The following is a 15,909-nucleotide window of genomic DNA, read 5'->3' as shown; positions in this document are numbered from 1 at the left end:
CAGAGGCTTAACCAACTGAGCCACCCAGGCGCCCCTTCTGACTACTATTCTTAATATTGGGCCAGTAACAGAATTGATCTTGTGTTTTTTCTGCCCAATTCTATTTGGAATCAATACCTTTGTTATGACCCTTCAAAAATCAGAGTGTTTAGTTGAGAATAAGGAACACTGCCCATTTTTTTCCGTATCAGCTCTAGATAAACCCAACATAGTTGGTATTTTCAAATTAGAGATATTTCTCAATTACTCTTACTAATACATTTACTGGTTCTTGTTTACCATGATATTGGAGCCACAAATAAGTTTACATTAATGAATTATCAGATATGTAATAATGAATCATCAGATATATTCTATTATAAATTCCTCATATTTATTTATTTAATTCAGTTCCTTAAGTACCAGGATCACCTAATTTGACCTTAGATTCGCCTGTTACTGCACTTCCAAACATTTCCACAGTCTTGGACCTTCTCATATTGTGGATATATGAAGAAAAACGATCTCACCTTCCTATTATCTTTCCTAAGGTTTTGTATAACCTCCCCACGCCTCCAACCCCAGACACACACTGTACTCTTATAAACAATCTCTTACATTTAGGATTCTGGTTACTTTACTGGAAATAAATAGTCCTCTGCTATAATTACAGCCTTCAGGAAGGGGCAAGCGAATGACCTCTCTGACTTGCAGGCACAGGAACGAGCCCTGAGGATTAAATGCCTCCTATTCCCTCATCTTTTCCCATGGTAGACTCCACTTCTTTTTTGACCAAACAAAAGTGAACAAAGTGAGCAAGAAAAAGGTGAGTATTTCTTTCAATTCCTCACATGTATTTTTTGCACTTGCATTTCAAATCTTCATGGTTTGTGGGGATGGCAAAAACAGTGCCTTTTACGACCCACTCATAAAAATACACTTGTAGATTTTATCAAGGGCCTTTATCCAAACACTGCAGCAATTTAGATGGTCTCTATTTACTATGTAAATATAGAGGTTTCTTTTGGAGGACAACATTTTTTGTCAAATAAAATGAACCCTATTATCTGTGGTCTGCAAGGCATACACGTAGGTACAAAGAAGCAGGACAAACTGCCTGCCCGCTAAGACTTTAAACTTATTTAGATGTTTGCATGATTAAGTATATATAAATGAACATGATTAAAATGAAAGAGAAAGGCAAAATATCTGCAGCTAGGGATGCATTAGAACAACATAAAGGCAGCATTAACTAGAGGGCATGCCCCTGTACCTTCTTCCTTCAGTAGGCGCCCATGACATCCTCGTGAGTCCCGGGAGCACTTGCCTCTCCCTTAGCCCTCTAGGCACATGATTCACATGAGAAGGAAATAGTCTAAAATGAAGACAGCTGTGCAGAGGACGGTATATAGATGCAGAAAGAGAATATGATTTGGGCCCACCTCAGCATCACATTCCCTTGAATTCCATCAACTTTTATAATTTTGATAGTTTCAAAGGAGCTTATTTTGTGTGTTCCTGGAATTATGATTCACTTTGTCACAGGGCTTACTGGTAACAGGACAATCCCTTCCATCCCCAGGAAATGCAGGTTCTTCTGATGCATAGGTTCCTAGTGTTGGCCACAGGAGAAAGGTGAGGGGGATAAGAAAGAAACAACTTGGACAGATACAAGACATCTCTGTGTAAAAGCTGATTAAAGTGATAGGCTAGGAGAGGCAGTAAGTGCTACCTACATTATGTGCTTAGCTTCTAGAAATCTACACATTATCTTCCTCATACTGAGAATTACTTAATGAAAAGTAACGTAATTCGCTTAGAAATCAAAGAAAAGGCAAACTTTGAATATGTAAACAACTTTTAAAAAAACATACTGTTAAAAAAATTGAAATCTCCAGGACAGTTCTACCTCTTGTGGTATGTTTTTCTAAGTGTAAAATAATATGCACTCATGTCCAGAATCCACTTTAAAAAAGCTGGCTAAATGCAGCACCATGTAGTTAAGTCCTAAAGTTTATTAAACAGGTAATAACTATTAGTTTATTAAATACTGGCTATGTAGTTGGCCATGTACATATGGACATGGCTTTTTCTAAAATTTTGGGCTTTATGTAAAAGTTAACTTTTAGCCTTATGTAAAAGTTAGCTGTCATCTCCTCAGGGTGGCCTTTTGTGACTATGCTATCAAATTAACATATTCTTCCTTATTTGCATTCACAGATGTTCCTTTCCCTCATACTATATTTCATAAACTATTATGATGTATTTATTGGTGTGACTGAGTTTTTATTGCCCCTAGTGTGTTTGCTTCATAAAAACAAAAACCATGCCTATGTCATTCACCACTGTAATACCTGAAAGGTTAGGCACTCCTAGCCAAGAAATCTATGGAATTTCTTGTTGAATCTTGGTTGTATGAATAAATCCTTTCCTCTGTCTTTTGCTGAAAACAATGATCACAACTTTTTGGTCATTTTATGCACTAAATAAAATGATTAGGCTTCCAGAACTTGGCTTAAACTAATAAGATGAAAGAACAAGCATGTAATGTAATTAGCTTAAAATAAATGGAAAATATTGCACGTTTTATTGTCAAGATAATTTTTAGGATATTCGTTTTTCCTATTGACTACCACTGCATTAGTGCTTGTATCTGCTTAGTGCATTAGCACTAAATACTATTGATTCACTCAGCTCACAGACCAATTTAATCTTTGCATTTGTCCCATTTGCTGAGCACCACCTCACCTATAGTTCAGTTAGTAGAGTGGCTGCTAGATGCAAGTGTTAATCAGATTTTAAATTTAAAATGTCATTAGAAAATTTAATATCATACAAATTTACACTTTTCTGGTATATGGACATAAATTCTAGCAAATCATGAATAATCCATATATTTTGAGATGACAACTCAGCAAACTTAATTTTCATAAAATCAGCTTTAGAAAAGAGTGCTTTACAAATCAAAACTGACCTTAATTCACCCCTTTTACCTAGAGCATGATTTGAAATGTCACCTACCATTTTAATGTCCTCTGATTGATGAACATTTTGGTGATTTACCCAAATAAGACAACTGAGGTCAGACTGCAGTCTGAATCCACAATTTTTATTTTTTGTTTTATAGTTAAGGCATTTCCCCTTTTTGTGAGCATGAAGAATGGTGAAAATAGCCTTTATTTTATATCAGCATGCATTTATAAGACATTTTTATGTCTTCTTGTTGAAAAACTAGAGAATATTTTTGAAATACAGAAGGCAGACACACTTCACCTGCTCTAAGTTAGCCTAGGTCTAGGGTGAAGTGCAGTAAACCTCTTCCCCAAGGCTTTAAGATAGGAAGTGTTGAGCAGCGTTGACTGCTCAGCAAGTAATTCATATGCAAATGAACCAGCACGGAACATTTTAGTTAGAAAAAATACATAATAAGCAGACTGGAATGTATCCAGGATCTTAGAATCACTTACCACATTCACTATTATTAAAAACAAAACAAAACAAAACAAACAATAGCAACAACAAAACACCAAGGGAGTTTTAATAACTTCAAGAGTAGCTGAGCCCTTGGTTTCATTCCCGATAAATGAGCCCTTTTACAGCCCTCCCTTGGCGGCTGGAGATGTGACTTACAGCACATATCTGGGTACTGAGTCATTCTGGACTCCGTGTGCCCACTGACTCGGTATTTGTGCCAATCCATGAATAAGCAACAGCAGAAATTCCTCGTGGGTATTCTATCCAAATTCTAACAGATCCTCCTTTTTCTTATTAGAGGAGATAAGAATGCAGGATGGGATAACCATTGATAAGACAGAAGTCTGAAGTAAGGGTGTAACACCCAAAACCTGATACATTATTCTGAGTAAAAAAATCCATTACTACTCAAGGAGGTTAATAGTCTTATCAAAATGCAGGATCCCATGTGCTTTCATTTGTTTCTAATCATGTAGTAGTATGACAATGAAAATATCATGTGTTAGAGCTGTCTTCAAAGTTCTGTTAACACCAGCTTTTCAAAAACCAACTTAAAAAAAATTTTTTTTGCACGAACTCCTTATTGTTTGCTACGTTAATTTTACCAAGTGAATCTCCATGTAGAAACCAACTACTTAAATGAGGAATTCTTAATCTCAGGAAACAAACCGAGGGTTGCTGGAGTGGTGAGGGGTGGGAGGGATGGGGTGGCTGGGTGATGGACATTGGGGAGAGTATGTGCTATGGTGAGCCCTGTGAATTGTGGAAGACTGTTGAATCACAGATCTGTACCTCTGAAACAAATAATACATGTTAAAAAAAAAAAAGAAGATAGCAGGAGGAGAAGAATGAAGGGGGGGAAATCGGAGGGGGAGACGAACCATGAGAGACTATGGACTCTGAGAAACAAACTGAGGGTTCTAGAGGGGAGGGAGGTGGGAAGATGGGTTAGCCTGGTGATGGATATTAAAGAGGGCACGTTCTGCATGGAGCACTGGGTGTTATACACAAACAATGAATCATGGAACACTACATCAAAAACTAATGATGTAATGTATGGTGATTAACATAACAATAAAAAATAAAAAAAGAAACCAACTACTTAAAATAAAATACAGATCATACCACTTGCTTCAAAAGACATTAAGAAGAATGAAGAATTAATTTAAAATGCATTCTCACATCATGAATCAGTGTAATCCACAGGTAAAGCCTACCTATATTTTTGGTGACAGTTTTAGCATTAACTGTATTTCTTTGCTGTTAGCTTACAAAAATGTCATGCCTTTAATTCTTTCCTGGGTGGACCTGTGAATAAGCTACCAAATGGTTTAAAGGTTAGCAGGAGGAAGACAGAGTAAAAGACACTAGTGGCTCATTTTGTAACACATTTTCAATACCCTCTGGGTGTGCCCAGCTATCTCAGAAGGCGTTACAAAATTCTGGAAAGAAAATAATTTTAAATTCTTATTTATTTATTATTTATTATGTTATGTTAATCACCATACATGACATCATTAGTTTTTGATGTAGTGTTCCATGATTCATTGTTTTCGTATAACAACACCCAGTGCTCCATTGATATGAGGAATTCTTAATCTCAGGAAACAAACTGAGGGTTGCTGGAGTGGTGGGGGGTGGGAGGGATGGGGTGGCTGGGTGATAAACCTTAAATTCTTTTTAATAAAATAATGCAGTATGCTAATTTTCATGGGTCGGTAGCATGTAATTCAAATAAGTAAGTTAGGGGTCAGAGACTCCCTGCGCCTGGGTGAGAATAAAGAAGAGTTTACAGCAAGGGAGGGATCAAGTGTCAAATTAACAAATTTCTACTTAGATTTTTTTTAAAAAAGTATATTGAATCCTTATACCTCGAGGGTTTTTTTCTTGTAAGATTTTGCTTTGGTAGCTATTATATTTGGCATAAGGCCAAGGTATCTAGTGTTTAGAATGAAGAATCCTCAATAACATTTTTCCTATAGGATAACATTCTCTTGTTTCGGAGCATGGGAAGTAAAAAAACCCTGAAGTCAGACTTCACATTTTTCATCCCTAATACAAAAATACTCTCTTGAGAGTGCTAGATTGTTTAAATAAGACATGCCAAACCAGTATAATTACATGGATGTTATTTGTAACACTGACTCCACATTCCCTGTTCAAATGGTGCGGTGTGTGGGAGATTAGAGATATATGGCCTATAAAGAGTTATAAATCTTTGTTTATATTATTAAATATTACGAGACATGCCCTGAGGATGACAGATCAATAATGGTCCTTGTGGTTTCCTGATGGAAGGCTGCAATTATTTTCTTCCATTACAACTTAAATGTAACCCAATTTTACTCATCTATCATCTTTATAATAGTAATAAAGAAACATCACTGTGTGTTTATTTTTCTGCCTATTCCTATTATTCCTTGTTTGCATCTTGTTTTGATTTTGTTTTCATTCAGAATTGTTCTAATCACTTTGCTTTTTTCCTCTGATGGCTCTGAGTGGTGACCCTTTAACTTTGGCACTCCTTGAAACGGAGATGGAAAATTACTACTTTAAGTTTCCTTTATTTTGGGAAGTGGTTGGCTACTCTTTGAATTTGAGTATAAATGATATCTAAAAACAAGGAAGCTTGGTACAAACAACCTGTGAGGTTGACTTTTTCTAAAACTGCATTATCTGTAATTTCTTGAATGCACAGTATAATTTAAGTTACAGAGGCACAATATCTTACAATGTTATGGGTAGTTAGAATGAAGGTTGGGGAAAGGAGAACACCTTATACCTTCTGGCTTGACTAGGGTACAATTCTGTTTCAATTATCTTTCTCTCCAGCCCAAACCACCATCACTCCCCACCTCTCTCTCTTTTATTTTTTATTTTTTTGAACTATTAAGTTTTAAGAAGGATTTACACAAATGAAGTATTATGGAGGTGGGTCACTCATAAGAGGTAGGGAGGTAAGTGAAAGACCTTCATGAGCAGTAGAATCAGAGTGTGCCCCTTCCAGAAAATTCAATAATTTAAATTTGTCTTTCTTCACATAAGTATTCCTTACAATAATAGTTGCTGTTTATTATGTGCCAAGGATTAAGTTAGGTTCTTTTGTAAACATTATTGCACTTGTTCTCCCAATGGCCCTGCATGGAGGGAAAATGCATTCAGAAAGTTTAAATAATGCTCTTGTGACCAGACAGGTATAAAATGTGTATACATCTGAACCCAGATCTCTTTGACTTCAGTCTTGTTCCTTTAGGCCATGCTGTCTCCCAAAGAGCTAAATTTATGATCATCTTATTGTGCTAGGAACTTTATATATATTATCCCCAAATTTTACAAAACCCTATGAAGTAGGTTTTGTTCTGTGCGTGTTACAAATGAGGAGACTGAGGCTCTAAAGGAGTCAGGTCATGCAGCAGAAATCACACAGCTGGTATGTAATGAGCTGCAACTTGCATCTAGGTGCGCCTGGCACCAAACTGCATGTTTCTCCCCTTCAACTGATCAATCATTTGTCATTAAGATGTTGGTGAAAATATTTTTTTACTACAACTCTACTTTTTTTTAAAATTCTTTCAAATGCTTACATATAGAGCAAAACTTTGATATTGGAATTGCAAGAAAAAGTGTAATGTATTAATTGTATTTTCTGGTTAGATGAGAGATATTTCAAGAACCCTTTTCCAAATTTCAACTCTGATTGAAAATCTCTCCAAAATGTATTAATCCACTTCTCTTAGTAAGTATAATTTAGGGTATAGGACCTTTACAGTTTAGGGATTAAAAAGTTTTTTAGTCAATATTGATCTCATTTGTAGGAAATTGGGTGAAGGTGTACTGATTCTATTTTTTTCCTAGAATAATTGTCATGTTAGTAAATACCTTATATGTATGATACTGTTGGAGAGTCCCATCAATGTGCTTAAAATGAACTGAATTTTAAAACTGTATATCTCCAAAGAGAAAGTGAGGGATATTTTTCTTCCCAAATTTGGGGATTTACAAAGTCTCCATATTATGGGATAGTTTCTCAACTATTTTATTTTGAATAGTAATGTGCTGTTTAGGGAATATGCATTAGACTAAAACAACTTTAATCAAATACCAGTTTAGGATGTTTACAGAAGTCAAATGATGAATGAGTAAAAAAAGGTGGTAAAGATATTTAAGACTAAAGATTTAGTAATTATTTGTGGGTATGTAATCTCATAATTCTAAGTGTTAGAAATCACTGTAAACATATCCTTTAGGAATCACTTTCAAAAGCAACACAGAAAATGGTTATATTGTGAAGATCAAGAATTTATTTTTATTGAACTGATACAATCAACTCTAATATTACACGAATGGGTATTGTGGCTTAGATAATTTTCCAGAAACAACATCAAAAGCAGAATCAAAGAGTTCTGAAACACAAGTAACTTAGATATGAAGAAGATGTGCTCTGGAAACTATCAAAAAGATCATTTGATGTCATCAATATAAGAAGCAGTATATGAAGAGTCTGCATAGACGTGTTTCATAAAATGTGAGAGTGGGAAACGCAACCAAATATGTGATCTGAAATAAGCAAATCAGGCCTACATACTGGCTTGACCCCTAGAATTTAAAAGACGCTCTTTCTTGGTACTCTCTCTGTCTGATCCTGTGACAGAAACCCTCTTTGTACATGGCAGAAGCTCAGACAGGGCCAGAAAACCCCTGCCATGGCTTTGTTTACACACTGGGGCCAGGCAGAAGCCTCAGCAGAAAGTTACTGCTGTAGCTTTCTTTGTCTACAGAGCACACAACAGTCTCTCCATAAAGATCTGATGGATTAGAGATATTAATAACAAAACTACAATATATGTGTTTATTCACCAAACTTTATGCCAAAACAAAAGCTCAGTTCCAAGAAATTGTTAAAAGTGTCACCTGATAGCGTGCCAAGTAAAGTTGCCAAGACAAAATGGAGTCGTCTTATTGCTTAGTCTTTCTAAACAGGTTTGATTTTGTAAATCATTCTGTTTTGTGTGAGTAATGGCTCTCTCGGTGCCTTCATTTCAAGATGAAGCTAGGAAATGATTGTATGCTGATGACTGGAACAATCTGAGGTCTTTTTGTGGACTGGTATATGAAAACTGAGAATGTGGGTAGTCTCATTCCCAGAAGAATTTTGATCTTTAGTAACCAGAGAAGATAAACAGGCAAATAAGTAGAAGAGGTTTGAAGGTATTTGTCTTTATGGAATTTGGCCAGTGCAAAAGTTGGCTTCCCTTGTAAGAAGACTCTGTTGGCAAGCTCCATCTTGTTTTCCACAGGAATTTTTGCGATGGGAATGATAATGATTTCAGGTGCAGTTGGTGCATTTTGGGCATTTTTTCCTGGGTGATAAAACTGACCTGAATTTCACTGGATAATCCTGCCTGACTTTTTGTTTTCCTTGGAACACTAAAAGAGTGAAAGGGGTAGAAAAGTTCAAATGTATTTGACAATTTCTAGAATTGATAAGTACTTTTACATCAGAGGGTGGAAATGTACAAAATAAAATAATGAAATAGGATATCAATATACCCTCATAAGGTAAAGTCTCTTTTTAATTGTTAATAGAACATGATTTAAATAGCAAAGTCATGTGCTTTAGTAGCCCTGGAGGAACTCCTAACAGAATCTTTTTAAGCTCGTGTTTCTGATGCAATTATTGGATAAAAAAAAGTGTTTTCTCTGGAATGCTATTAACGTTACATTTTTCCCCTAATTCCAGGTTTTGAAAGTCCTTTTGTTTCCTTTCATTCTTTTGTATTTTCTAGTGAAGAAAAGGGGCAGCCTCACAAGGAATTCTGTTGCTTCTTACAGAGTTTGCAACATGTATGACATGAGTGCAGGGAGAAATAAGTCTTAGTTGGGATTTATGCAAGTACATTATTTTTTATTCCTAAACTTTGGAGGGGGAAGGAGGGAAGTTATGTCTTTTTTTTTTTTTAAAGATTTTATTTATTTATTTGAGAGAGAGAGAATGAGAGATAGAGAGCACGAGAGGGAAGAGGGTCAGAGGGAGAAGCAGACTCCCTGCTGAGCAGGGATTCCCCATGCGGGACTTGATCCCGGGACTCCAGGATCATGACCTGAGCCGAAGGCAGTCGCTTAACCAACTGAGCCACCCAGGCGCCCGGAAGATCTTTTTTTTTTTTTTTTAAATTTTTTTTTATTTGAGAGAGAGAGAGAGAGTGAGAGAGCCCAAGAGGGGGTAGGGTCAGAGGGAGAAGCAGACTCCCTGCCCAGCAGGGAGCCGGATGCGGGACTTGATCCCGGGACTCTGGGATTATGACCTGAGCCGAAGGCAGTCACTTAACCCACTGAGCCACCCAGGCACCTAGAAGTTATGTCTTTAGTTCACTAAAACATGAATTCACTTTCTCAGAAGTATTTTTCTAGCTTTATAAAAAGTTATTTGGTGGGGTGCCTGGGTGGCTCAGTTGGTTAAGCATCCGACCCTTTTGATTTAAGCTCAGGTCATTATCTTAGGGTCATGAGACTGAGCCTCGTGTGGGGCTCCGCACTCAGAGGGGAGTCTGCTTGAGATTCTCTCTTTTCCTCTCCCTCTTCCCCTGCCCCTGCTCACATGAGTTCTCTCTCTCTTTCTCAAATAAATACATAAATAAAATCTTAAAAAAGTGCTATTTGGAGCTTCCATTTGGGGAAGTATCACAGATATTTCAGCAAAAGTGAACCAAAGGTTTCTGAATTCATATGTTCTTGGTACCTTTCAGCAAATTATATACTTTCTTTCATCAAGGGTATGTTTAATGTCCTTCTGCTTACAATAACAGCTTTTATTACTGAGACTGAAACCTGCTAAAGTAGCGAGATGTGGTTTTCCAAAGTCAAACCATCTGGTTTGTTCATTGTTCATCCAATTATGACCACTAGTGGTTGTTATGTTAGGAGATATAGCCAGGTTCACATGCTTGAATGTGGGTCCAAACCAAGGGAGCCCAAGGCCACAATGTACTCCTGATTTGGTACTCTTCCTCTAGCACCAAGTGATCTGATGGCTAGTTTTGTTTGGGAACAAAAGTTTCCTCTCTAGTTTTCTAAGTTATTCAGAGAAGTGTATTAGCTCATTTAAAAATATTTTATTTACCAACATTTTATTTACCAACATTTATTTACCAACATTACCAAGAGATTTTTTTGTTTTTAATTTTCTTTATATAATGCCCAGAATATAAATGATTGATTTGTTTATCAGTGAATGAATGGGGCCTCATAAGGAAAAAGTCTTCAAAAGCCACAAATTAACTTGAGCTTCTCATTCTAAATGCTGTAAAGACTGCACTGGGATCTCAATAATTGCGTTTTATAGGAACTGCTGTTACATTAAGCTTTGTGTAAATCTGACCAGAACTATTTAAGCTTATATGAGAAATAAGTTTAATAATCTAAAGTGTTGACAAACATGTAAACCCAAACTGTAAAATACTTTTTCTTTTAGAACCACATTAACTTTTCCTCCAGCTATGATTTTATATTTAAATGAAGATTCAATATCTAAAGTTTCTTGGAAAGAATATACAAATACTTTGGATAAAGATCATTTACCAAGCACCAAAAAGCCCTTAATGTTCTTTTTCTAGACTGCTACTTATTCTGACTTATACCTCATAATTTATAAGGGGGAAATGTATATGACTTACCCTATTAAAGCAGTGTTCGTGGTTGGGTCCATAAAAATGTTGAAGACATCTCACATTGTTTTTGTTGACGATCTTGTTGAAGAATTCATTGACATATTTGATAGGGAATGCACAGACAGCAGAGCGATTCATTGGTTCAGCAGAATCTGGCTTGCTTTGTGCAAACACTCCATAGAGAATGTCATCATTCAGGTTAGCACCTATTTGCTTAGCAAGGTGGGCCCCAGGCTTACTGACATATGCAGCTTGGAGAATATTAAATACTTCCTCCCTGGTGGATCTCTTTCTTCTTTTTTCCGTGAGAATACACTCCAGAGGCATTTCCATGTAGGAATGCAATCCAGAGTCTACAGAACAGAACCTGATTATTCTTGTGTGAAAAGTCTGAGCATCTAGAGTTTCTCGTTGGACTGTCAAAAAGTAAATAAAATGATTGCTTTCAAAGGCTTGGACATATTTAATAGGGTAGGAATCTCTGAACTCAGGTAGAACATCAATATAAGACTGGTCTGTCAAAAACTTGAAACCATCTTGCGTTTCCTTTAGCCTTCTCACTGATATCGAATGCAATGAATGATCTGGATGGTACGAGGAATTTATGGTATTGCCCACGAAGAAGTTGATAAACCGATCCTTTTCAGATATCAGGACTTTGGTTCCCAGGGCACTCACCACACAGTCAGGGCAGTGGCCAGGCTCTTCGTCTGCCTGTGGGGAGTACATGCAATGAACTTCCGACTGTATGTCAGCAGTATTGCTGGGTGGAAGGACATGTCGCTGGCAGGTCCCTCTGTGGACACTGCCACAGCTAATGAGTTGGTCATCATAGTATGTGTCAATAAGTAGAGCCATGTTGATGTTATCTTCCCAAATGCCACCTGATAAATTGGCTTTGTTGCTGCAGTCCTGACATGGGAAACAATCTGGGTGTTCCAGCACGGGCCCAGTCTTGTACTCAGCAACCTTCTGAAGATCTTTGTCATTTAAAACATAAATATAGTTAACTGCGCCGAGGTAAATATGATGCTTGTGTAAAACAACATTCTGGATGGATGTTTCTGCAGTGAAGTTGGGAAGCTGATACTTCATGTTCACATTCATCTCAGACTTTACTAGTGCCTCTTTGCACTCCCCATAGCTCTTCTGCACCAAGGTAAATAGAAGCACAAGGATGCCAGGTGCAAACACAGCAGGGGCCTTCATGGTGAGAAGCTTATCTGCCAAAACACGTTCACAAGGCGAGACCAGTTTAGTTGTCATTAGAAACAAAGAAGAAACTGAAAGAACCATACCAGTCAAACTATTAGAAACAAATCTTCCTAACTGGAATTTTTACATCAAGTAAAAACAAAAAACTCTAGCTGATTTCACATAAAGATGCATTGTGCAGATGGACATGACTCTACATAGTTTAATTTTGGAACTCAATCCATGAACGAGTAATTTTAGAGAACCATTATGAGATGCAAACAACGTTCTGTATTAAAGACAATACAGCAACTAAGTTAGACTCATTTAGCAATGAAGTCAGAAACAGCAAATTTCTTTTCTAACCCCTTGCTGTTTTTTAATGTGGTTTAATATCTGCGGTAATGACTAGGTTGATATTTAAACTTTCTTAGTTAGTCAAGTAAAGGAACTGCGGTTCAGATTCATTTATTCTAGAAATCACAGCAGGCATTGTTTCCTTGGGAGCATGTAGAATTACTAGGCTAAATTTAGCTTCCTTTTGGAAGAAAACAATCATAAATTCTAGAAGCAATATGATCACATGCTGTTTATAGGATTTTGTGTGCAGAGGAAAGGTATGGTTATAATTTGGCTATAGTTGATCTATTGTTTTGGATAGACAAATGCTTAACTTAATGTAAGATGACTGGAAACATAAAAAGAGCAATCTGAAAATATATAATATAAAATATAATGTTCAGGATTAAAGTCCTAGAATTATTTCTTAGGGAAAAACAACATATTGTTCATTAGCAAGCCAAAAGCTATATAGTAAAGAAAACACATTATTTTAACATTCCATTGTATGCACATGGACAATATTTCTAACTAGTTATCATGAGTGCATTTGTTTTTCAGTTTCAAAAAACTTAAGGTACATGAGTTACAAACACTGTTAGTCTGTTAGTTCTACTTATAAAAGTTGTAGGCAGGGTGGTAGGTTAAAAAAGGAGAGGCCTTAGAAGGAATAGAAACCAAACGGCTATTACTTTTTTCCCTCCTTTTTTAGTGCATAATTCTGACAGGACAAAAGGAACCTTTAAAAAGTTACTAGGCATTATAACCATACCAAAGACTAACCCGAGGTCTACAAAATCACAGCAGAATTCACTAACAACTAATATGTACACAGCTCTGTGCTTGCACTATGGAAATGGGGTGTGGTACTTACCTTTCAGTGAACCTACACTGTGGTTGAGAGACAAAGCACATATGGAAATAACTATGGTACACAGCATTATAATACCCTGCATAGCACAAACCAAGAGCTAAAAGCATCAAGAGAGGGAGACATGGCTTATACTTAGAATTACTATGATAATAAGAAATAGGGACAAGTCTACTATGTTGTGAGGTCCAGGAATGAAGGACAATGTCTGTTTGGCTCATCACTCTTTCCCAAATATCTGATATAGAGCCTAGAACACAGTAGGTGTTAAATAAGTATATGTTGAATAGATAAGTGAATAAAAATTCAGGCAATAAGTTCAAAGTTACAGAAAAGGTAAGTGTAGTAGCCAGAATTTGAATCCAAATCTTTCTGACTCCAAAATCAAAGATAATTTTATTCTACCAAATTGATAGGAATTGCAGACATTATTTAAGGGGTAATAGAACAGTCAAGGATTTTGAGCTGGAGAATCATATAATCAAAGTTTTCCTTTAAAGACTGATCTGGAGGCAAGGTGGCTGAGAGCAGGGTTTAGAACCTGGCAACAGGAAGACCAGGTGATAGGGTATTATTATAGTCATAACCTTATTATCTATAAGGGCCAGAATCAAGATGGTGTTCCCAAGAATAGAAAGGAAGGGATCAATGAAAGAATATTTGAATAAATATTGAATAAACAAAGATTTGACACCTAAATTGGTGGAGTACAAAAGAGAAGGCAAAGATGACTAGCAGTTATCTGGGAAAAGGGGGAATGATTTATAAAACTTGTGTAGTCAATAGGAGGAAATTGGGCTAAAGACTGACAAATATGATAAGTTGGTTTTAAACATGTTGAGTTTCATGTGTTATTGGGAAATGGGTGAAAACGTTCTACTATAGGGATGACTAGTAGGTTTTATATTGTTCATCAGGAAGCAGATGCCTGTAATAAGTGAGGAATAAGGATTCTAAGAAGACAGAGCATTTGTGCCAAGCAACAGAGGCAAATGACAAGAAGGATTCTGAGGAGAAGTCTGCCCTTACTAGGAAAGTGGCGTGATCAGTCTTAGGTGAGACAATATTCGTCTGGGGTGAGACAGTGGCAAGTGGAAGTATGAGTGCCATGTCTGTACTTGAAGGAATGACAATGTAGAACTCAGTCTTGGTAGAGTAATAGGGACTCGAGTTGGATTAGGAATAAACTTCGCATGTTATCTACACAGAGATAATGGTTAAAATTAAGAGTAAGTTCATGGAGGGACAAGGTGAAGGAAGAAAAAAGGTTGAATGAAGGAAATCTTGGAATTACTCACATTGGAGAAACAAATGAAGGAGTCAAGGGAGGTAATTTCAGTGAGGTGCCAAGACAACCAATGTTGTACTGTGTCACAGAAGCCAGGTGAGGGGCTTGAGAAGGAGGACATGGGCCACATGGAAGCTCTTTGCTGACTTTCAAGAGAGTAATCTCAGTAGATTCAGTAGTTGTATCGAATACTAAATTGCAAGAGAATGTGTGGTAAGGAATTAGAATGTTTGTCAAAGGAAGGGCAAGCAAATCAGGGTCAAGAAGAGTTTATTCTTTTTTCTTTTTTCAAAAGTTTACTTTTTTTAAAAAAAATTTTATTTATTTATTTTGTCAGAAAGAGAGAGAGAGCACAAGCAGGGGGAGCAACAGGCAGAGGGAGAAGCACGCTCCCTGCTGAGCAAGGAGCCCAATGTGGGACTCGATCCCAGGACCCTGGGATCAGGACCTGAGCCAAGGGCAGAGGCTTAACCAACTAAGCTACCCGGGCATCCCTCAAAAGTTTATTCTTAAATTGTAGGAAAGACATGTGCTTATTTGTAGATATTTCTCCCACTAACATTTATTGGGTATCTACTAAGGGCCAGGCATGGTGGTAGGTTCTGGGAATACAGAGGTATGGTGCCTTTCTCTAGGAAGTCAGAGTCACTCGATGGAGGATTGATAGACAGTTATGAGAATGCATAAAAAGGGCAGCCAACCACATTGGAAATGATGCTACAGCTGAGTCTTGAAGGAGGAGGAGGATGAAGGGAAATTCCTTCACAGCAGTTTGTAAAAAGATATAGACGCAGGCACAGCAGTTTGTAAAAAAAGTTATAGAGGCAGGAGAGAATATATGGCATGGTCAGAAGAACTGCAAGTAGTTGAGCCCAGAGAAGTGGGGAAACCAAGGAAAGCAAATGGGAGAGATAAAACTTGTTGGAGCAGTATCCCAAAAGAGTAAAAAGAGGCATTTTCAAGAGCCTAGAACATAAGAAAGATCACTTTCTGAGACAGCAGGTGAGGATAAGTAAGATGATGTACAGAGACACTGGACTTTTGGGCATATGGTCTCAATATTTTAAAAACAAATTAGGGTATATGAACATCACTGA

At 37.0% G+C, this 15,909-nt stretch overlaps 1 protein-coding gene across 2 annotated transcripts in view; it reads right to left on the bottom strand.

Moving 5' to 3' along the window:
- The window catches only part of MET (MET proto-oncogene, receptor tyrosine kinase), a 112,741-nt gene that overhangs the window by 71,690 nt on the left and 25,142 nt on the right, over positions 1-15,909 (bottom strand). For both annotated transcript variants that reach the window (XM_073899103.1, XM_025873211.2), the window contains one exon: positions 11,127-12,343. In XM_073899103.1, coding sequence (XP_073755204.1) covers positions 11,127-12,343 — 1,217 coding nt within the window. The remainder of the gene's footprint in view (positions 1-11,126; positions 12,344-15,909) is intronic.

This window comes from Callorhinus ursinus, unplaced genomic scaffold, assembly GCF_003265705.2.
Source record: "Callorhinus ursinus isolate GAN/ISIS: 27379988/994484 unplaced genomic scaffold, GSC_fseal_2.0 scaffold12, whole genome shotgun sequence".
NCBI lineage: Eukaryota > Metazoa > Chordata > Mammalia > Carnivora > Otariidae > Callorhinus > Callorhinus ursinus.
Note: the sequence above shows the minus strand (reverse complement) of the source record. Positions and strands in the feature narration are given on the sequence as shown.